Genomic DNA, 23,789 nt, shown 5'->3' with positions numbered 1-23,789 from the left:
CATTTTCGCGAATTTCGGCCCTTATCTCACTAATGGCAACTTCGATTTCTTGCTTAATCTCTTGAATTGTCTCTTCTGTAAGGTTCACGTTACATTATTTTCTAACGGAAAAATTTAGTCAATTTGCAGCTTTTAGAAGGCCAATTGTTATCACCGTTTCGGCTGATTATACGAATTTAATATTATATTTTCTTTTTGTAAATGTCCAACTACAAACTAAATTTCTGACACATTGCGGATGTTATTTTTGCTGTCAAGGTCAAAAAAATCGACATTTCAAACTCCAAACGCTACGATAATGCTACGTTCTCCTTAAGAAATTTGCGAATTACCCTGTTGTTATTTGTTGAGAATATTGCTGATGGAGAAAAAAGGAATTTAAAGCTAAAATTTTACTTAATTTATTCCTTCCATTTCCAACAATAAGAAAAATTGCCAGGCCGGCGCAAGATCCTTAAAATAATAGAATAGGTATGGGGCGAACAAATAAACGGGTTGCGTAGCTACCGAAAAAACAGCCACATACTTTTAAAAATGGTGCAGGAGTTGCTGATCTCGGATTTTTGTACTCGGTGGTGGAGGTGAATACCAAAACGCACAACTTGAGTCCCCCACTAAGGCATTTACCTGTTTTTTGTTGTTAATTATTGTTGTTGTTTATTGTTAAGACTAGCACTAACTTCACAACGGTGAAATTTTGCCAGCAACATACATTTGGCTTGCCGTGAAATGTTGCTAACAACATTGATTGTCAAATGAGAAGAAAAGCCAAATTGATGAGCATAGCCTAGGAAGTAATTGGATAATTTATGTAAGGAAGGTGTTTTTAAACAAATTAATACACATATATTAACACAAAAAATGTCTTTGCGAACACGTTTCGCTTAAAAATCCCAAATTTTCAGAGTATTCGAACTCATGCACTTCACTCGCAAACGAACTTTCAGTTTGCGTGAAAGTCCGTGTGAAAAATGTGCTGGCATGTTGCGCGATGTTTTCACGGCGTGAACTGAGTATTACTTTGCCTTGAGATACATACGAAATCGGGATGCTTGCAGAGTTTAAATTGCATTGATTTGTTTTTTTTTGTTTTAGAAATATTTTCTGCGCATCAAATTACCTCAACGCTAAAGTCACCAGGGTTTTAATACCAAGTTCTCAGTATTGAATTTTTCTGTGCCATCAACTGGTTTGGTTCCAGAAGCTCATAATAAACAATACCGGCCATATCCCACCAAATAGACAGGAGAATCTTCTTGGGGTGAAGGCCATCTCTAGGGGTCGGTTCTGGTGTTTCATCTTCATCTAACCATTGGCGTGTGCAAACAGGATTATTATATTTTTAATTTTCATCACCAGTAACGATACGATTCAAAAAACTTTCATTTTCAAGCCGTTGCAGCAGCACAGAACACACATTTACACTCTGCTGAAGGTTGGCGACGGAAAGTCTATGCGGAAGCCATTTTCCCAGCTTTGCAGTCTTTCCCAACTGAACCAGGTGCCTGTTAACTATTCCATGCGATGAATCTAACCTCTGAGCTATGATATCGACTGCCACATTTGGCTCAGCTTCCACGAGTTCGAGCAAGGCGTCGGAGTTAAAGACTTCAGGACGACCAGCGCGCGGGGATCCTCCACGTCGCAGTTACCACTTCGGAGTTTTGAAAACCACTTTTGCGCAGTCCTTACACCCACGGCATCCTCTCCGTGAACAGTGTTTATTTCTGCAGCAACAGTTGTTGCATTTTTACCACTTTTATAAAAAATACAAAATATGCCTCTTATACGCGTTCGAAGATTCCATTTTATTCTTTAACAGCAAGTACTTCTATCCGCGATTAAAATCACTTGTTGAATGCACAATATACCAAAGAAAATATAAATAGTTTCGCTGTATTTCGTGAATAATTTTTTGTATGCAAAAATCGTACAAAAGTGAAATTATGGGTAAAATACGCACAAACTTGTGGACTGACCGATAGTTAAGCACAAGTGCATGTTTTTCTGGCTTAGGTTTCTTACTTTTCAGTATTCCTTTTTTATGTCTATGCCATGTCTCTGTTTTAAATCTCTCAAGCATTTGAAGGGGTGTGCATGAAAAGAATGATGTGATGATTATGTAAGTGTGAAAAACCTTTTTGGAAACAAACTTAATAAAAAATTACCCAAAATGTAGCCTTACCTCAATATTCCTCAACAACTTTTACCTATTTTAACTTTGCAAAAGTCATTTAATTTTAACCTTTGATTTGCGCTAAGTCAAACCCAATGACTTGCATGCGCCTACAGTAAATGTTTATGCTTCTACTAAGCAGCTTCCTACGTTCGGTCATACAACAGCTGAAGTCAATTCAAGTACTGATACCATCACTTAAGTTGGTTATTATATAGCATAATTTTCTGCGCAGTCACCACAGTCTTGCTATTAATGCAACACTTACGATAGCAATTGCCAAGAAAGGGTTACTGTGACTTGTAAATTTTAGAATCACGTTACTTTTACAAAATGAAACAAAAGCCAGGAGCTGGAGAAATTTTGCATAACCCTTTTCTTAGTGGAACTTTTGCTGAGTTGCCTTAAGGATTATATTATTACTGGTTTGTTATTTTCGCTTAAAGCTAAGCTTGTGCTCTTCGTGGATAGGTACCTCATCTCCAAAAACCTCAACAAACCACTAGTTATTTGGCTATGCTGGCGCGTTTTTTCACGCAAATATTTATGAAGAAATTATATTAGACGCACTTTGATTTTGCAGCTACGCAGGTAAATGAAATGCGAAAAAGTGTAGCATAATTTTGGGAGTAATGGTGTATAACAATGCACGCTTTCACCTCATTACTTTCTCTCACGCTTTCTATTCACGCCAAAACGTAAACGCTAGAAACACAGGGATGTATAGATTAAGGTGCGATTATGTTCGAGAGAAGCCAGCTGGTAGCGCAAAGGTAGTAAATTTTTGAGACCACAAAACAAAGTAAGCTACGATTGCATAAATTAAACCGAACTTTCGGCATTTGCTTTGCATACTTCCGGGCGTTGTTTGTTAATTCGGTAAACTTCCTTGGCGTATTCGTGCACAGCCAAACAAACCAAAGGAAGCGCAACCAAATGCAAAACAATTTACAGTAACATTCCACATTTCGAGAATTAAGAGTTGCAAATTTAACTGAAAACTTTTGCATTGTTTTTTTTTTGTTTTTTTTGGCAATTTCCAAGCATAAAGGAAGTTTGTGCTCTAATCGAATTTTCTGCAAGTTGGAGTTTTCTGTAGAAGTTGCATTTGCACCTCAATTCACTAATACACACATACACATAACGACTGCTTTTTGCTGATGCCTGGCAGCGAAACCTGAACTAATGAATATAATTTTTGTGTTTAGAACCAATAGCAACTAGTTGGTAACTAGTGTGATTGCGAAACATGCTGATATTCGGGGTGCGTTTAGCGACATTTGCTTGCAGTGTGGAGTAGTAAGAAATAGTGATGTCAGGTTGTGGGATTTTGAGAACAAAAACTACTGAAAGGAAAAAGGGTGCATTTTTGCATTTATAGCAATTTTCTTGTAGCAAAATCATCGATACAGAACCGATCAGAATTCAACTGAGAATAATCGTTTTTCCTGCTTAGTTACTGATGCATTGTGCTCACTCGTACTGTACTATTAATTGATATTATCATTCGCTGTGTACTTTTATAACAGTTACTGCTTATTTATAAAAAAAAAAGGTTTGGCTTGCGAGAAATTTCTCATTTCCGATTTTTTTACGAGTCCGTCAAAATTAAAATTTTTATAATGGCTCTATGTATAGTTATTGGATGGCAGTCATATTAGCGTTGGTTTTTTTTTCTGTGTTCAGTCCACTCGGGAGCATAGAGCCTCGAAAAGACTTTTCCATCGTACACGGTTCTGTGCTGTTGTTTTTGCGCCGTCCCATGAGATGTCGGCATCTGCTAGTTCGCGCAGCATCATCAACCTTCGTCAAGTGTTTTTTGGTCGACCGCGACCTCTGCTCCCTTGCGGGTGCCATTCTTGTAATGCTATCTGGTGGCTTTCTCAATGTGTGACCTATCCATCACCACTTTCTACGCTTGATTTGCCTAAGGATGGGTTCCTCCTTCGTTAATCTCCACAGTGCGTCGTTACTGATGGTGTTTGGCCAAAATATTCTGCAGATAATGCGGTGGCATTTGTTGATAAAGGATTGTAGCCTCTTTGTGTTGGTGTTAGAGACCAGCCCTGTTTCGCTTCCGTACAACAATAGTAACTTTTCACATGAACCGAATATTCGTAGTTTAGTGCGCCTGGAGATTTGCGAACTCCCCCATACTGTATGCAATCGCCCGAATGCCGCGTTTGTTTTGTTTAGCCTGCAGTTGACCTCTTCATCTGCTCCACCATCTACCGTGATGATGCAGCCGAGGTAGCAGAAGCTTCCGACGAATTCCACCGGGTATCCGTCAACTAATATGTGCCTTGCGTTATTGTGGTTAACTCGCATAGCCTTGGTCTTGGCGATGTTGACCTCCTGTCCGATAGTGCGTGACAGGGCGACTAGTTTGCCCGCCTTCGTTTGCATCTCAGAGAGTTTGTGAGAGAGTCGGCAAAGTACGGATCTTCAACATGTCTGGCAGAACTTCATACGATGCCTTTTTTGTGGACGGTCAGGTGGCTCATGACGTCATTATGGACGATGGCGGCGAAGAGGTGGGACGACAGGGAACAACCGTGCCTTGCGCCTGCGTTGGTAGTGAATGGCACGCTTGTAAACAATACACTGGCCTGTCATTTGGCCAACTAACAGACAGCTGGTTTTTTATGAGCAGCTTTTTCATGGCAGAAATGCGCGCGGCAATTCAGCATTGCATGCCGAGGGGTGACTGCTAATAGAAAAAACTCCCTATTATTTGGTATTTATCGCCCGCAGATTCGAACCCATTTAGCTTCAGCGGCGGCATTGGCTATACTACAATAACTTAAAAGTCCCTGGAAATATTTGCATATTTGCATTATTCATGTTACATTTACACTAAGAAGAGAACAATGTCCTCCAGTGTATTTAAATGGTCATCAAATTCCTACTAGCGACACAGTCAAGTACTTGGCAATGCATCTTGATCGACGCCTTACATGGAAAAAGCATATTAAAGCTAAGCACCAACAGCTTAAAAATAAAACCAAGAGAATGTACTGGCTACTTGGTGGCAAATCTCAACTTAGTCTGGAAAACAAGGTTAGATTGTATAAAGCTATATTGAAGCCTATATGGACCTACGGTATACAGCTTTGGGGAACTGCTAGTAAGTCCAATGTGGAGATTTTGCAACGCTACCAGTCAAAGACCTTGCGAACAATTGTTAATGCACCTTGGTTTATCACAAACGAAGCCATACACAAGGATCTAGGTATTCCATTTGTTAAGAGAGAAATCTCAGTATATTCTAGGAGATACATTGAACGATTGTCAAATCATGTAAACACAAATGCTATTTGCTTGTTGGACACAACCAATGAAATTAGACGATTAAAGCGCAATCATGTCTTAGACTTGCCATTCCTTTAAATTTTTCAATTTAATAATAATAATAAAAACAAAAAAAAAAAAAAAAAAAGAGCTAAATATGAAATTGTTAATGCTCCAATAAATTTTAAAATTTTAATATAAGTTACACATGAAGTAAGTTATACAATTTTCGAGTAAAACTTAAATCTAATAACATAAAATATGCATACGAATTGTAAAAAGAAAAAATTCTATAGTTTTCTATGTAGTTTTGCACCAGTGTAAATACTATGCTGTCATTAGGTAATAAGATCTCTTTTGCTGAATATCTGTATTCTAAGATAGATTGCAAATAAAGTATTTCCATTAAAAAAAAAAAAAAATCTGATTTGTAAACAAAATATCTACTAATTGACTTATCCAAGTGTATTTGACTATGAAATCTACCAAATGTGATTTGTTCGACCTTCCGCCGTCTCTTTCCATGTATATGTGTCTCTTTCTCTCCCTCTTTTGCTCTCTCTCTTTAAATACAAATTCTGCCATCTGGGCTTTATCTGTGGCTGCCTTGCTCGGCGTCTGCTTCTATCTATCCCTCTGTATCTCTATCTTTTTCTCTATCTCTCTCTCTCTCTCTCTTTGAATATAACACTAATCTATATATGGCGTTGTTGTTTCGTCAGCTGATTGGCGCCTGATACTCAACGTGAGAGTATTTGCATTTTCTATACCTCACCTCCATTCAGCTGAAGTTAGACAATAACCCACCCAATTGTTTTAAAGGGCAATTAATTCGGAGGTATAGGATTTTAAACTGAAATAAGACAAATGAGAATTCAATTTTTTTTTAATATATTCCCTTTCAATTGTTGGCCGTAGCTGTCGGTCGGAATTTCGTGAAATATTTTAGTAATGTTGCCTTCCAATGCCGCAATCGAAGATGGTTTATCCACAAAGCATTTAGACTTTACATAACCCCACAAATAAAAGTCCAAAATGTGTGATATCATACATTGCACTGGTCTAAGATGAGGTATAAATTGCTCACCGAAACGGCGACGGAGTAAGTCCATTGTTTCACGGTTTCATGGGCTGTATGGCAATTAGCGCCGGCCATCGTCTTGTTGTCTTGTTGGAACCAAATGTTGTGGAGATCACAGGCTTCTATTTCCGGCATCAAAAAGTCGTTTATCTCCGCGCTATAGCGTTCGTCATTCACTATTAGATTGGCGCTAGCCTCGTCTTTGAAGAAGTATTAGACCGCACCAAACGATTGTTTTCATTAGATGCAATGGCTATTCTTGAATGGATTCGGGTTGCTCTTCAGACCAAATACGTCAATATTGGTTATTGACGTAACCAAACATGGGCCTCATCGCTGAACATCAAAAGTTGGCCTGAACGCGAATTTCATAATACAATTGTTCGATTTGTAAACGTTGTTGAGGCATAAGTCCTTTAATGAATACTGAAAAAATTATATATTTAGTTTGCTAGTTGTCATGCTTGATCTTATTGCTATTGGCAAAAGTACTTCTCATCTAGTCACCCTTTATTTGTAGAATCGACATCACCTTGTACAGATTCGCTTGGTTCCCATCTCTGTTTTATCTGCCTCAATTGCTCTTTATAGTCCTGCCTCCACTCCCGACCCGCCTCTCAGTCTCTCTCTGTCTCTCTACCTGACGGCTCAGCCTATGCAAATAATTTGTTTTTATTTATCAAGCAAATTTAATTTACCATAAAGCCAAATAAAATATCAATTTAACAGCAAAATATCTAAACAAAACAATGCCTACAGGAGTTTGGGTATTTCTGCCTAATTTGCTTACATAACATATGTATCTATGTATTGGTATTACAAAAGTAAAGTTCATCAAAAAGTTGCAATCATAGAGGAATACTCGTAATAATCGCTTGAATTGAATTAGCACAAGCATTTAATTTGAGTCAACACTTAAATGTTAATAAATATGCCACAGCACATTTAGGCGCAAATTTGGCCACAGTTTCCGATAAACGTAAGTATCTTCAAACTTTCTAAACATACTTCCAATCGCTCACATTATTAGTTCGTAAACTTTTAATTTAATTGCTTTACTTTTAATTTATTTTCGCAAATTGTTGGCAAATTTTCACATATTTTCGCAATGCGCTGCACGAAACCACAGTGCAATAAAATCAATTGCTTCTTGTTGTATACTTTTAGGCTTGAGTTTTATGCAGCAACGTAATGCATAGTGAAACAGCACTTAATGCTTTAATAAGCTGATTAAATGAAAGAAATTAACAATCACTAAATAGCTAAAGATAATTTGGCAAAATATTTCAAATAAAAAAAAACTAACTTCAAACTCTTTATTAGCTCTGTGTGAAGTGCTTTTGTGTGTGGAAAACGATTACAAGTCGTTTCCATTTGACGTAGTATAGTGTTGGTGCGTGGTGCGTGTGTCGATTAGCTGTGGCTTGTGGCGTAAAATGCCGCTGTTGGCCACCACATTATTATGATGGAGACATTCATTGTCCTTGGGCTATGTTTCATACTATACGAAGCACTGGATTTCTTTCAAGGATGTCTACATAGTACATCACCAAATTCAACCGATCAAATTGAAGCCTATCGCCGCCAATTGGACGAGCAGCGACAGCAACAGCAGCAAGAGCAGTTTATCGCCAATTTAACGCCGCTCCTGGGCGCCCAATTGCTAGCCGCCACCTCTAGCATTTCGCTCTCGCCCAGCGAGTCCACAGCGAGCATCATAAGCGAACAATTACGCGCCCAACAGCAACGTGAACAGCTCGAGCAACTACAAAGTAGCAGCGTACACAGCGAACGCAGCAATACCGATAATTCGGCGAGCACACCGGCGCTCCACAGCAGCGGGTTGGGTAGCACTTTTGGTTCAGCGGCTGGTAGTGATAGTTTGAGTGCGGCCAGTGCAAGTGTTGGTAGTGTGGGCAGTAGTAGCGGAGCTGCCTTTCGGCCGGCCTATCGTAGCGTCTACGAATCACAAGAGTTGTACGCCACCTCATCACTGCCACGCGACTACTATTTCTTGCAACAGCAGCAACAAAAGAACAAACATTCGGCACGTTCGCTGTTCTCGAAGTTTGGTGCCTCCAATTCGGATAATCGCATCTTTCCCGAAACTACGTCGGTGTTGGGTGTGCCTGCGGGCGTGATTACCCAACAACCAGTTGCTAGTGTCAACCACCAGTTTGACTGCTTGCCACCAGCGTCGTTGCCTGCCTCAACGCTTGCGTTGGACTTGAAACGCGCCATACTGAGTAACAATAGTTGTAATAGTAAAAATAAGAATAGTAATACAACGAACAACGAAAGGAAACGCCTAGCAGCGAGTGCGGTGGAAAGTGTGCAAGTGCATGGTTTGGCGGTAATAGCCAGCCCGTCACGTGATCCGCCCAATCACACAAACTCGATCGAGCGCGAGAATCAACGAAATCGCAACGCCGCCGCAACCACTGCCGTGGCCGTGACGACGCGTGCGCACGACTGTGACGCTAGTTCGTCGGATTGTGAATCGGATACGAGTGGAGATTCGTCAGACTCGTCGGCATCGGCATCCGCCTCGGCCGGTTCCGCGTCACTAGCCTCGTGCGGAGAGGACAGTGATCCCGGTCTGGGCGAGGAACGTGAGTTCGGTTTGTCAAATTCGTGTTCGTCGTCGCATGCGGACTTTCGCGAAATCGAATGTGAGCGCTTGAGACGCAAGTGTGTGAGTGTGAAACGCATCTACAGCATATCGGAGAAGTTTTGAAATCCTGTGGGAAAAATGAAAACAAATTGAAAAATGTGTCACAAATAGAGTAAATGGATGCTTTTGAGCAGAGAGTGCAAAGTTGTCAACAAATACAAAACAAAATAGAAAAGGTTTGCATGGTGTTTGTATTTATGTAGAAACAGGAAGGAAAAATATCAAAACCGTATTAACAAAGGAAAAAAAAGAACAATTAATAATGAAATAAATGAATAAAAAATAAAATTTAATAATGAATTATGTATTTGCGCTTGGTAAAGATTTTCTCAATTGAAATTTTCACTACTTATAATAATTAGTTGTACGCAGTTTGTTCGTTCTAACGCCGCTTCAATTCACTTCACTTCGCATATTCACTTATTCACCAAGTTACTGAGTTCAAAGTTCACCAAGGCTCATTCTATTAATACATATTCACAATTTTAATTTTATCAAATTGACATCACTTCGCTTTTTAACAAATGGTAGATCAGTAAATTCACGTTCTTTCACATGTTTCCGCATTTTTTCACGCTCATTCAATATAACGAATAATAATTAACTACAGATTAATTTAACTATAGTCAAATAATCGTAATTCTTAAAAAAACTTTTTGATAAATAAAGACTTATTTCAAGCCCATACCTACTTTTTTCATAAATTAAATTGGATTTCAAAGTATTCAATTCACATAGGCATACGTACATTAGGATGGTCCGAACACATTTTTTTTCTTTACGCTTTATGTTTCTTCATAAATTTTTTCTACGTCCAAAAATTATCAAAAAAAAAAGATTCTATTTTTTATTGTTCATAAGTACATTAAGATGGCCCGAAAAATTTTTTTGTTTTAAAAATTATGAAAAAAAATAATATTTTTTTTATTGTTCATAAGTACATTAGGATGGTCCGAAAACAGTTTTTTCTTTATGCTTTATTTTTCTTCATAAATTTCTACTAAGGCCAAAAATTAAAAAAAAAAAAAATTTTTTTTTATTATTCATAAGTACATTAGGATGGCCCGAAAAAAAATTTTTCTTCATTGTTTATTTTGCTTCATAAATTTCTTCTAAGACCAAAAATTGTCAAAAACAATATATTTTTTTAGTGTTCATAAGTACATTAGGATGGTCCGAAACCATTTTTTTCTTAATGCTTTATTTTTCTTCATAAATTTCTACTAAGGCAAAAAATTATGAAAAAAAAAATTATATTTGTTTATTGTTCATAAGTACATTAAGATGGCCCGAAAAAATTTTTTTGTTTTAAAAATTATGAAAAAAATAATATTTTTTTTATTGTTCATAAGTACATTAGGATGGCCCGAAAACAGTTTTTTCTTTACGCTTTATTATATATATTTTGCTCTGAGGCCAAAAATTAATCAATACAATTTTTTTATTGATTTTTCTTTCATCCGTTGTCACAGACGCTTTGAGAAATATCGTCAACTTCTGATGTGAAAAATATACTTTACCGTAAATTTTATATAAATTGTTCACTGATCGGTATTATTTAATCTCCTCTTTGAATTTCTCTTTACTAACATTTCAGTTCGTCTTAAATACGTATTTCTTATAGAGACCTTGGAAACCTTCCAAATTAAGAAAAAAGTAATAATTAAAACTAAATCAATATTTGTCGCCCTTTTCTATATTTGGTATCATTTGTTTTATTTTAAACCAGATTTCATAATAAATTTGCAGAAAAACTTATTTCTCTCATGTGGTTCAATGGTCATTTTTATAGCATTGGCGGTGCGGGTAAATATTAAATAAAAAATAAATAAATAAAAAAATAGATAGCTAATTTGTTTGGCCATAGAGAAAATTTAAGGGTATCATGAAGAAAAAAATTGTCTTCTGGTCACTCTGGTAGACAAAAAGTTATATGTCTGTATTTTCTTAAAAGCTATTGTAGAAAAATGTTTTTTCCAAGAGTTGAGAAAGTAGAATCAGCATTTTTACTTGCATGAGTTACAGGAAGTAATAAAAGTGGAAAAATAACTGATCACTTCGTTTGCTTTTTGTTGGCGCTGATTTTAAATTTTCTTTAATAATATAAAATATACTTTCACTCTGCCATCTGATTTTGGTCAACTCTCCGAAAGCATAGCTAAACTGATTCGAGAGAAACAAAAAGTGAGTGAATAATTAAAAAAAAAATTTAACCAAAGGTATTTAAAAAAAGAAAGCAAATATGTTAAAAAAAAAAATGCTTTTAATTCAAAAAATTTTTTTCCAAATATATTAAGAAATAGAAATATTAAAAATAGTAGTAGATAGTAAAAAGTAAGTAAGTAGATAGTAAAAAAATAGGCTTAAATTTTTTTTAGCCATAGAGAAAGTTTGAGGGTAACATCAAGAACAAAAAATTGCGTGCCCCTTGTCATGTTTTAGGCGGGAGGAGGACAATTTAAATATGGAAATAAAACACATATTTCAATATGGAGTCTGATATTATATATGTACACGGCCCTCAGTTATGAGGCATGTAGCTTTTATTTCGCCCCCGACTGTTTGGATTGACATTTTTCAACTGGCATCAAGCAGCTGTAGATAGATAATTGTTGAAGAAACACCTTGCAAGTTCAAACTTTGGGCAAAGGTCTTGATAGTTGATCTTACTTGGTATACTCTAAGACTTAAGTAGTTTTACCATATATTTCAAAATTTATGATGGAAGGCTATTTTTAAATGAGCTTGCAGCGACTCCAAGGCACATTTTCACATAGCGCTTTCTCCAAAACTGGAGCCAACCTGACAAATCTGGAGACGCCATTGAATTTATAAGGCCTCAATTAAGTTATATTAGTTCTGAACCAAAACTTTTGACTCTGTAAGTAGTTGATATTGCTAAGATATTTGGAGGAGAAAATTATGTGATTTTCCCGTGATAATTAAAGCAAATCAGCCATTTTAAGTGACCTAAGTCGTCTAGCAGCCAAACCCGGACATTTATAGAGAAAGTGCTCAGCAGTCTCCTTCTCTGAAAGGTCACCCCAGCTTCTGCAATAGGGGTTAAATGGTTACCCTAGCTTTTCCGCGTGTGTGCCGATCATCCAGTGACCGGTAAATACAGCTACGAGTTTGGAAATTGAATGGCGAGGATTCCAAAGAACTTTCTGAGTCCTCGGTATATTGTAATGGGGCCAAAGGGTTTTCGAAATAGCACACGAAGAAATGGAGCTCCATCTTTTCTGCGCTTTTCTGAAAATAATTTATGCAATTCCCCTTTAACAACTGCCAGGGGTATGCCAATGCTCGGGTAGGAGGTTTCTGAGGCCAATTAGGTCCCCTTCCAGGCAATGTCATCAGCAATTTCATTTCCCTCTATGTTCCTATGCTCTGGATTGGTTGGTTGGTTAGAGTGGTGATTCAGCCAGAATCCAACTAGAGCTTCCGCACCATTTTGTTGCCACATCCTCGTTACCAAATTGTTTAACAGTTATTTGCAGCAGGACTATATCCAGTCTGTGCGGTTTAGGAACCTTATTAGGTTGTTGACGTCTAAGCCAGACAGTTGCTCGAGACTCTCGAACAGCGGTTTGCCCAGGGTTAACATTCTGTCCCTCCATAGGGCAGGGCATTCACAGAGGAAATGGAAGATTGTTTCTGTTTTCTCCGGTTGTTTACAACTGTGACAGTATGTGTTGTGAGGGATGCCCATTTTGGCGGCTTGTTCTCCGATAGACCAGAAGCCAGTTATGACTGCCGTAAGTCTACAGGTGTCCCGTCGTTTCATGTTTATTAATGTCGACGATTGCTTGAGGTTGTAGGTGGGCCATAACGTTCTGCTGATTTTGCATTTCGTCTGGTCTCTCCATTTACAATCTGCAATTCGAAGGTATTTTAGGGAAATTGCGTTCTTGACCGCACCTAGTGGAGTGAATACTGGTACTGCAAGAGCGCTATTCATGGCAGATCCCCCTCTTGCCAGTTCATCAGCTTTTTCGTTACCTTCAATGTTCCGGTGTCCCGGGACCCAAATTAAGGTTACTCTATGGTTTTCACTCAAGGTGGTGAGGCTATTCCTACTTTGCTCCACCACTTTAGAGGTTGTTATAGTCGCGTCCAGCGCCTGGATTGCGGCTTGGCTATCCGAAAGAATATCGATATTGCCCTTAAAAGAGAAATCTGCGATTAGTAACCTACATGCTTCCCCAATTGCTAGTACTTCCGCTTGGAAGACGCTGCTGGTATTAGGGAGACGCACAGATTTTTCAATTCCAAGTCTATGAGAATATATACCAGCTCCAACACCACAATCCATTTTACTGCCATCTGTATAGACTGTGGTATCGAAGTTGTTTAGAGAAAATCCCTTATTCCATTCTTTTTTAGATGGAAAGAGTGTGGCAAAATTCCTATTGAACGTTACCATCGGGACGATGTAGTCAGTCCTCACCGAGGTTAACTGAGTTTGTCGCGATAATAGACTAGCGTGACCATAAGTTTTTCCTTTCCAGCGACCCGCTTCATTTAACCTAAATGCACTCATGGTTGCCGTCTTCTTTATATGTAGGTCTATTGGAATAACGTGTGTCAGTGCATTGAGAGCCTCTCTAGGACATGATCTGATTGCACCGACCGTTATTGCACAGGCTGATCTTTGTATTCTGCCGAGTAATTTAGTATTGTACTCTCTCCCTAGAGCTTTCCACCAAACTACCGAACCATACGATAAAATGGGTCGTATAACCGCCTTATACAGCCATAATGTATGCTTAGGTTGAAGACCCCATCTTCTTCCAAGCATACGCTTACAGGCATATAAAGCAATTTCTGCTTTCCTTACCCGTTCTTCGACGTTTAACTTCCAGCTAAGTTTGGAGTCCAAAATTACCCCTAAGTACTTTGCGCTGGTTGATAAAGACAGAGTTTGTCCGTTGATATTTGGTAGGGTAAAAGTTGGTACCTTATATCTGGTGGTAAAAAGCATAAGTTCTGTTTTACGCGGGTTTAAACTTAGCCCACATCCTGTGGCCCAAGAGTTAAGCTCGCCTAACGCCCTTTGGATGATCCCACTGATCGTATTTGGACACAGTCCTGACACCATTAACACCACATCATCAGCGTACGCCACCACTTTTACCCCACCTCCGTCAAGTTTTATTAAGATTTTGCTAATCACACATAGCCAAAGAAGTGGAGATAATACTCCCCCTTGTGGAGTGCCCCCGTGGACCTTCTTGGTTGTGTTGATATTACCCATATTAGCTTTGATGATCCTGGTTTCTAGCATGGAGATGATCCAGTTACGGATGCAACTGTCCACCTCCAGGTCTATCAACGCCCGTTGGATGGCATCTGTGCTAACATTGTTAAAGGCGCCTTCGATATCCAAGAATGCCGCCATGGTATAATGTTTGCTCTCTAGAGAGCCCTCTATTGTTCCGATTACCTCGTGAAGCGCTGTCTCCGTAGATTTGCCTTTAAGGTATGCGTGTTGTGCAGTTGATATACCCGAGCTCTCCAAAGAGCTTCTGAGGTGCGTATCCAAAAGTCTTTCAAAAGTTTTTAACAGGAAAGACGAAAGACTGATTGGCCTGAAGTCCTTCGCTGATTCATGTCCTCTTCTACCTACTTTTGGTATGAAGACGACCTTGACTAGTTTCCAGCTATCTGGAACACCATGCTCTGGAACACCCATGAGATTTAATCCTTTCTTTACAGGAGTTTACTAATTTCGTTCTGCACCATGGCGTCGTCAGAGCCTTAATCGTGGCTTGACTATCGGAGAAAATGTTAATATCTCCCTCGCTCCCGCGTTCCCTAAGCATTTTCCTTGCCTGCAAGATCGCAAAGCTTTTTGCTTGAAAAACACTAGCAGTGTTCGGCAGTTTAAAGGAGATAGATAAATTGGCTGATTTAGAGAAAACCCCTGCTCCGACTCCCGATTCCATCTTGGAGCCGTCAGTAAAGACTGAGGTGCCAGCTTCGGCGCAGATTTGCCCCTCGATCCAATCCTGTCTATTTGGAAAGATTGCCCTAGCACGACCCTCAAACTCTAGTTTGAGAGATTGTCTCCAGAGGCCGATTTCCATTAACCTGATTGCACTTTGAGCTGCAATGGAAATTACGGAAAAGACGATGTGAAGTAAGTGGAAAAGGACATTCAGGGCAGCTTCTTGGTAATGAATTCCAGTTCGTAGGTCTCAAACAGAGAATAGCTATTACGCAGGTTTTGAGGCTGTCTAACCAGCCGTTGGATACCTTTGGTTGGGCAGCCGGGTTTGGCCTCTTTCGTCCTGTTGGTGGATCGTTTTTAAAAGGTTATATCCATAAATCGATAGAAAATTTAATTCTCGTAAGCTACATGGATGCTCAAGTCGTTAGCTATAATAGAAATATGTTAAATTCACGTCCAAGGTCGAAAAGGCAGTCTGGTCAGACCACAATATAAATTTTTTAGTGAATCTTATTTCGCTTAAAAGTAAATGAAAAGAAAAAATCAGCAACCGGGCATATAAAAGGCACCCTGTATATATGTACATCATAGTCGCTTGCTTTGACACCGCTCGAGCTCCTGCGGTGTACCTACTTTGTATCGGGACATTATGGCGCCAGCATTTGGTGTCAAATGGTGACAGTAACAAACAGCTGCAACAAGAAAAACAACTGCAAAACAAAAGTTAATAATAGAAAATACAGTTGAATGTCTGTGAAATGAATGAACGACGCCAACGACATTTTTCCACTCGCGTCGACACCACTATAATAACAACAGCAATCGAGCATTGGATGTTGCCACACAACCATAAACGAAATAATAAAAAGGGCAGCAGAGTGAAGAAAAACACGCAACTACGTCACTATTGTTTGTTGTGACTAGTTGTTGCAGGATTTATCGCTGCTGCTGTTATTGCTGCTATTGTTGCCAACATATCTATTTTTATTTTGCTTCGTGTTCTCTTTCAGCTTTTTCAGCATTTGTTCATTGCTGGAAAAACGCAATTTTCTAGCTTGATGCGCCAGTAGACAGCTTGTCGGCGAGGGAGATGGCGGGGGATGTTGGCGGTAGTAGGCTGATTACGTAAACGCGAGTCGGTGTAGAAAGCGCAAACAATAACAGAATTGATTGCATAGAAAACCGCTGCAAAACTAACGGTAAATCAGTAATACCGTTGACGGCTGCCACAGTGAACAAAATGAACTGTGCGGAGGTGAATTAGGGATGATAGAAAAGTAACGGAGAGAACAAAGTTTCAGATTTTAAGGAAATTTTATGTAATTACGAACGATATTTCTTTTATACAGTGGCTGGCTTTGATTCACAAACTATACTGTTCACGAACCTCCAAAGAAAAAAGCGCATAGGGGTAATATCGAGCGACTTGGATGGCCACAGTATGTCACCGAAATAGCTTATCACTTTGTTAGGGAAGAAATCACTGAGTATGGCCATGGCTTCTTTGGGCGTGTGTGACGTGGCGTGGACCAAAAAATGCACCAAACAGTAGGCACCAAGGAAAGATAACGCCAAAAAGTAGGCACCAAAAATATATTTCCTACAAGTTTGCACCAACAAACATGCGCCAAAAGGTAGGCAGTGTTATTTTTCACTAGAAATTAGCGACCTCAATGAAAAACTCGGGAAAAATAGACTAAAGTGTATCTAAGATGTATATAAGGTATAGCTCCCTCTCTCTTTCTCTCTCCTTTTTTCTCTACGTTATATCTTTTTTCTCTCTCGCGGAACGAAAATGCCCAAAACGTTGCATGGCCTTGAAATTTTACTCTCCATTCTCGCTCGTCCATCGACGCCTAAGAAGTTTCACTTCAAAAATTTTGTCCAAACAAACCATCACTTTCGGACTGTGAACTGGCTGTTGATTGCCACCGGACACCCCGGCGTTAGGGGTGTTTCATGAAAGTTGTTCAAAAATTTTCAAAAACTATATTAATATTCAAATTCAAAGTTTTGTTTATAATATTAAGTAAAAAAGAAAAAAATATATAAGCAATATTAAGGCGAATCTGTTAAAGGTGGTATCGGTAAATCAGCTGAGTTATTTTTTTCTTTCGCCGTGTCCATGTGGCTGTCAGCCTAGAGTGAAACAAGGCAAATTCATTCTTCGTTTTCTACTTTGCCTAAACTTTTCTTTGACAATCAAACGGAAAAAATATTGTTGTTGGTCTAGTGCCACTACCTTTAATGAATGTGCCTCGGCAATAATCAGCGAATTAGAAATATTTGTCAGTGTAAGCAATTCCGAAAATCTTTTTGACTAACTTATTTTTCACAAGAAATATTATAAAATCACCAAGTACAAAAAAAAAAAAAAAAAATTAAAGTTCGTCAGTACGTCGAGCCGTATAATGCTCTCATTTATCCCCATTGAAATTATTAAAAGGGCAATGTTGCCGACTGTTTCTATATAAAAAAAAATGTTGATCATTCATTATATTAAAAAAATGCGTTACATCGTCAGGGGGAAAAAATTATATAAAAATCAACGAGAGTTTTAAGACCTCTCAAGCTCACACTTTATTATATTGAAATTAAATGGGCTATAAAACTGCGTACCCAGATTTATTTTTTTTAAGATTCTGACTAAGAATTTAAAATTTTTTTTGAAAATTTTTCGACTTCTTATACATCTTGTACACAGTTTGAAGCTAGCTTTTTTGTGCTTTTTATTGTAGAATGAACTATGTTTTTATAATAACAATAATTAAAAAAAAGTAAATAGTCAAAGCAGAGTAGCAGCTGCAATAAGGCACATCTTCGTATTAGACTTCAAAAAACTCCTTTGCATTACCCCGATTAACTTTATTCTTTCTGCCTTCACTCGGGCCACATTTCTTTACAATAGCACCAGAAAGCAGTACTTTTATCCTATCAAAAAACAAAAAAAAAATAACTAAAACAAAATAAAAAATACATAGCGACGCCCAACATAGCCGCGTACATGTATATGTGTGGACATACTGGCACCAGGTACGGCGTTCGATGCTCACCGTAAACATTGGGCATTTATATAAATTTTCTAGTATTGTTAACACATTTGTTGCACAAAATGCACACATGCGCATGTGCCCCCAATTGGAGCAGAAGTTCGGCCTAAATGACTTCGAAGCATAGGTATATGCTTTAGTCTATGATTTTTTTTATGAGCGGCTCAGTTGTCCAAGCGCACCAATCGGATTTTATTTAAAAAAAAATAAAGAAAAGAAAAAGGCACAAAAAAAAAAATTAAATCTGCGAGATTAAGAAAAACATAGAACAAGCGCAAAAATATAGCAAAATTACGTATATATAAAAACAAACAAAAAAAGAAAATAGAAAGTAAGCTTAGTTTTTGTTCCCGCCATTATCTGCCTGACTGCCAGCAGCTCATCTACTTCAATGTCCTTCTCCCCCTTTCGCGTGTTCACTGTAGGTCTGCTAACAAACTGATTGGAAATGTTAAAAAGAAAATCCTCGCTGGTAGATAATTTTTTTTCTTTCTTTTCTCTCTTATCATAGAACTGAGCTGCTGACCATTGCCACAGGCACAGAACGCAGCGCAGTAGTTTTGCAACGATTTCTATTCCCCGAGCACTGAATTCATTGAATGCTTTTCAAGTCTACTTTGATGCTGTCTCTTTTGCTTTAACACCCCCTTCTGTCTGCTCATTATGTCTTGATTCAAGTCCGATAGTAATCAATATTGTAATTGCACGCTGCAATGGAGCAGAAAAGCAGGGAAGCGGGTTGAGACAAAACGCAAACTAAATCCGTAGTTACGGACGCCAGAAAAAACCCACTCATCAGTGGCTATTGTCCGCCTTTGTACTTTGCTTGGCTGCGCTGCATGTCCCCTGTGTACTTTTGGTTTGCGTTTTAAAGACTTTTGCAACATTCTACAATTAGGATCGGCCATGAGTAGTTGTTTGTTAATTTTATTTTTAAGTTTTATGTAAAAAAAAAAGAAAACGAAATATCATTTTTCAACATTATATAATTTAATTTAATCAAGATTAATGTAATTTTTTCTTATATACCTATGTGCACATATTTTAACTTTTTTTATCTAATTAAATTTAATATTTTATTTTACTTATTATTTTATATCATTTTCATCCAGCTATTTTATGATTTTTTTATTTTGCATTTTTTGTGCCCCTCTTATGATTATTTCTGTTTTACCTTAATTTAATTTTTTGGTTTATAACTTATATTACTTAATGCTGATTTTATTATTTTGTTATTCACTCTTTTCAAGTCTGATTTACTTTTTATTTTATTTTTATTGTACTTCATTTTATTATGAAATGAAAATTGCTTATTAAGGGGTTAGGGGTAGTCAGAGGCCCGATTCATCTGAGATCAATCTAAATTAGTTTTATTAATAGATAGTCTTGTCCCTGATCGAACCTTTTTTTTCAAAATTAACAATATGGCGGCCTCAGAAAATATTCTTCACATTTTCGAGAAAAAAACGGACAATTAATTGTTTAAAAAAATCGAAATGTTTGAAAAAAAATCTATCGATCAAGCACGAGTTTTTTATGTTTGAATTTTACCAAGATGTTTTTAAGTTACAGTGATCACGAGTTCAAAAAACATAGTTTTCAGAAAAATGCATTTAGAGTTTTGCTATAGATTTATGTAGAGTTATACGAACTATTTAATTACTTACACTGTCTCATCTATTCCTGGGCCATATAATAGTTATTCAGCCGTCATAGCAGCTTCCAAAATATCGACTTGCGTAGGTATACTTATACATACATCAAAATGGACATTCATAACAATAAAACACGAGAAGTCGGTTGCTTGCAGCTGCTGTTAGCTACTTGCTCTCGAACGCTCCGGAGCGCCCGAGCGCCCTTTTTTAAATGTTGAACAACTCGAAAAGTATTTGTGGGATTCATTTCAAATTTTCCCACAATATTTTGAAGATATTATACCACCCCTAATCTTGTACTAGATGCAATTGTAGAATGCTTCTAAAAATGGAATAAGAATCGTTATTAAAAAAAAATTTATTTTATTTGCTTTAATTTTTGAAGTGAAAATTCTTAGGTGTCGATGGACGAGCGAAAATGGGGAGTAAAATTTCAAGGCCATGCAACGTTTGGGGCATTTTCGTTCCGCGAGAGAGAAAAAAAATTTTAACGTAGAAGAAAAGGGTAGAGAGAGAGATACCTTATATCGTCCTATTTGTGGCCTGCGTCTTTATGTTGTTCCACAATGGAACTTACTTTAGTTAAATTTATTCTTAATTTTACTGTTTTTATTTTACTATGTTTATTTTTTTATAATTTAATTTCTTTTGTTCAGTTTTGGTTTTCGTTTTATTTTTATTATTTTAAGGATACTTTTTTTAATTTACTGAAATTTAGTTTTAGTTTTTTTTGTTTTATTTAGTAATTTTAGTTTCCTTTTTTATTTAATTTTACTTTATCTTGTTTTATACATTCGATTTTTGTATTTTGTTTGTAATTTCTGATTTTTTGTTTTTATTTCTGTATTTCTGTATTTTTTGTTTTTTTTTGTATTTTTTATTTTTTTAATATTGTTTTTTTTAATTTATTGTACTGTAATTGAGTTTATATAATTTAATTTAATTTAATTTAATTTTATTTTATTTTTTTTTATTTTTTATTTTTTTTTATTTGAGTGTAATCATCCATCTCGGCTATTGCCGGAGATTCTTAAGCACTAGTCTAGTGGCAGATATAATTATTGGAATTATATTCACTTCCCTCGTTTTATACATCCCTTTCAATTCTACGGCCAAAGCTGTATACTCCCACCAACGTTCGAGGAAGCGATAGTCTTTCGCTTTCGACAGCGCTTTGAGGGTAATGGCTTCGGAACTTGGTAAAAGTGGTGCGTGTCAGCGTTTCAATACGAAGGATATCTGTTTGAGACCACTTTATTACTCCAAACGAGTAAGTCAAAAGAGGTATGGCCCAGGTATTGATTGCTTTGCATTTATTGTCACCGTTCGAGCGGTTTCCTAATATTCGTGGACTGCAGGTCTGCAAGTCCTTTTAAGAAGTATCGCCCTAAAGCTTGTGCCCTTCGCCAAGATAATGTTGGATAGTATCTAATACAGAAGGCAACTTTATTCAAGAAAATTATTTAAAGGAGTGCTCAATCTGGCTACGTCTGAACTAATCAAACAATGCCTAGTAAGGACTTGATAAGTTAATGCCCTGCTTATTGTCAGCCAAGGTTAACAAGCTATTAGGCTTTCGCATTAAACTTAGTTCAAGCAGACTGTGACCCTCCATTAGCAGTTAGCTGTTCTTCCTAATGAGAAAAATTAGTTAAAGTTTAGTGAAATCGGTCGCATGAGAACTTGTTGAGTAACGCCTATAAAAATTGGTAAGCTAGATGCCTATCCGTCATTTATAAATCATTCATTTCAATTACTGCGAATATTTATTTGTTTCACCACAACTCCTACACCATCAAGACACTGACTACTTTCTTCTACGATATACTTCGTTATACACTCAGATGCTATTTTTATTTTGTTTGTTGTTTTTTTTTGCTAACACAGTTCTTTGCAACTTTTGATCACTTTTTTTATTTTATTTTTATTTTGTTTTTTTTTTTTCATTTTTCATTACTTTCCAAATTGTTTACTTTTCAATCATCAACTTACTTGTTCCACATGTTCGTTGCAAAGCTATTGCAAAAGTGCCTATGGTCAAATGTATGGCCAGGGAGTACATACATACATACATACGTGCAATTTTTTAAATTACTCTAAGGAATTTTTTGTTTGCTCCTTTCGCTTTTCAACGCATTCCCCTTCAATAGTCAATGAGGCCTATTGACCGCAAATATTGGCGATGAAAAATCTGAGATGCCATTAACGTCATACATCATGAACCCAAATTATCAATAAAATTTAATTTAACGCCATGTGTGCGCCGAGTTTTTGTACATTTTGCGGAGGTTCCGATTGTGCGCAACAAGTTTCGCACATAATTTATTATTTATTTTAATTTTTTTTCTTTAGCAATCTGTGTGTTTACTCAAGGGAGCTCATGGGACTTTTGCAAGTGGGCGTTTGAATCAGTCCATAAATATTTTTGTTTGTTTTTGCTTTTTGCAATCAAAAGAGAAAGCTAATGAAAAATAGAAAAAAAATGCAGCTGATTGAATTTGAAATAATTTAGCTTGTGATTGTCCAGAGGACTGTGCAAAATTCAATCACTAGAATTGCAACAGGTTTTATTCAATTTCAGCGCATAATTTTTTAATTCGAATTTAATACGTGGGGTGTACTTACATCAATTCCTTATAAATGTAGTAAAAATAGGCACCTAAGTTTCTAAGTAAATACAGCCTGCTCAATCCAAAATCAAATTGTTGCCTTCTATATATTCGATGCAAGGAAAGCATTGTGTGGAAATAGCACTCGCTTTGCAAATGGCTTTCTGATCGGGCACTCTAGAGTTAATAAATACCGCAAACTATGGGCATCGAAACTCAGAGCAGGTGTAGCCTCAAGGTGAAAGAAGGAGGAGGAGTACAGATTTTATATGACTGTGGTATATCCCGTCTCCACTACTTAATGAAACTTTATCTTTTCGCTAGCACTATGATGCTTGAAATTATGAGATTTTTAAACTCTATAAGGAATGGCACAAAAGTACGCAGGATATTGCAGCGGAGGAAAAATTTAGCATATTCCGGAAATTTTGTTCAACAAGGCAACGAAATAATTCAGGATTCTCAGAGGCATTTCTTATTGTACATTTCATTAACTGTATGACTTTTTTTCGAAATTATTAAAAAGCTCTGTATTTTACACGCAAACTCCCCTCGACGTAATCTGTAACTGCAGTTTTTAATTTGTGTTTAACAAATAATTTTTTCAACAACTACGTCTATAACGACGCATAGTGTAACGAGTGTGGCCAAAACTAGTAAAGATTAAAGAGGTAAAAGGTTTTTACAACTTTCTTTTTTTAATATGAAAATTCGCTTCTAAATATAGAAGTTTATGAAACTGTATTTTTATTTCTTTGAAGATACCTGCTGTCTTTCTGTCTTTAAATGGCTGTAACTTTTTTATATACGAAGTAATTTTTATTATTTTTTCTGTAATGAACTGCGCAACTACTTGAAATTGAAATTTGAAATTTGAAGAGGCCGAGCCAAGGAGCACCAGGAGATTTGGTGGCTCCCAAAAAACACTCAGACTAAAAATCCCATTGTATTTAAAGCGTCATACGAGGGAAGGAGAATGGTATAGTCAATGAGGGAAGGAGAAAGGTATGAGGGAAAGAGATTGGAAAGAATAGAGATAGAGATAGTTAGTCCTGTAAGAATTCCCCAGATTCTTTGGCAAATCTGTAAATATCTTCCAGTTTTAGAAAACGAATATTACTCATTCTCATGACAGCGGAACCCAAAACTCGTAGCCTTGCTCTAGCAAATGCAGGACACTCAGAGAAAGTGCTCAGTGCTATCCGCCTCCTCCAAGCATGACAGGCGCACTGGGTCCTCAATGATTCTAATGCTGACCTCATAGGTTGTGTCCTGTAATGATACCGACCATTAAACGAAT

General features: G+C 37.2%; 1 protein-coding gene across 1 annotated transcript in view; it reads left to right on the top strand.

Moving 5' to 3' along the window:
• Positions 1 to 23,789, top strand: part of LOC128858089 (uncharacterized) — a 75,416-nt gene that overhangs the window by 41,429 nt on the left and 10,198 nt on the right. The window contains exon 2 of the mRNA XM_054094046.1: positions 7,716 to 9,398. Coding sequence (XP_053950021.1) covers positions 8,011 to 9,285 — 1,275 coding nt within the window. The 5' untranslated portion in view covers positions 7,716 to 8,010 and the 3' untranslated portion in view covers positions 9,286 to 9,398. The remainder of the gene's footprint in view (positions 1 to 7,715; positions 9,399 to 23,789) is intronic.

This window comes from Anastrepha ludens, chromosome 3 (genome assembly GCF_028408465.1).
Source record: "Anastrepha ludens isolate Willacy chromosome 3, idAnaLude1.1, whole genome shotgun sequence".
In the NCBI taxonomy this organism is placed as follows: Eukaryota; Metazoa; Arthropoda; class Insecta; order Diptera; family Tephritidae; genus Anastrepha; species Anastrepha ludens.
Note: the sequence above shows the minus strand (reverse complement) of the source record. Positions and strands in the feature narration are given on the sequence as shown.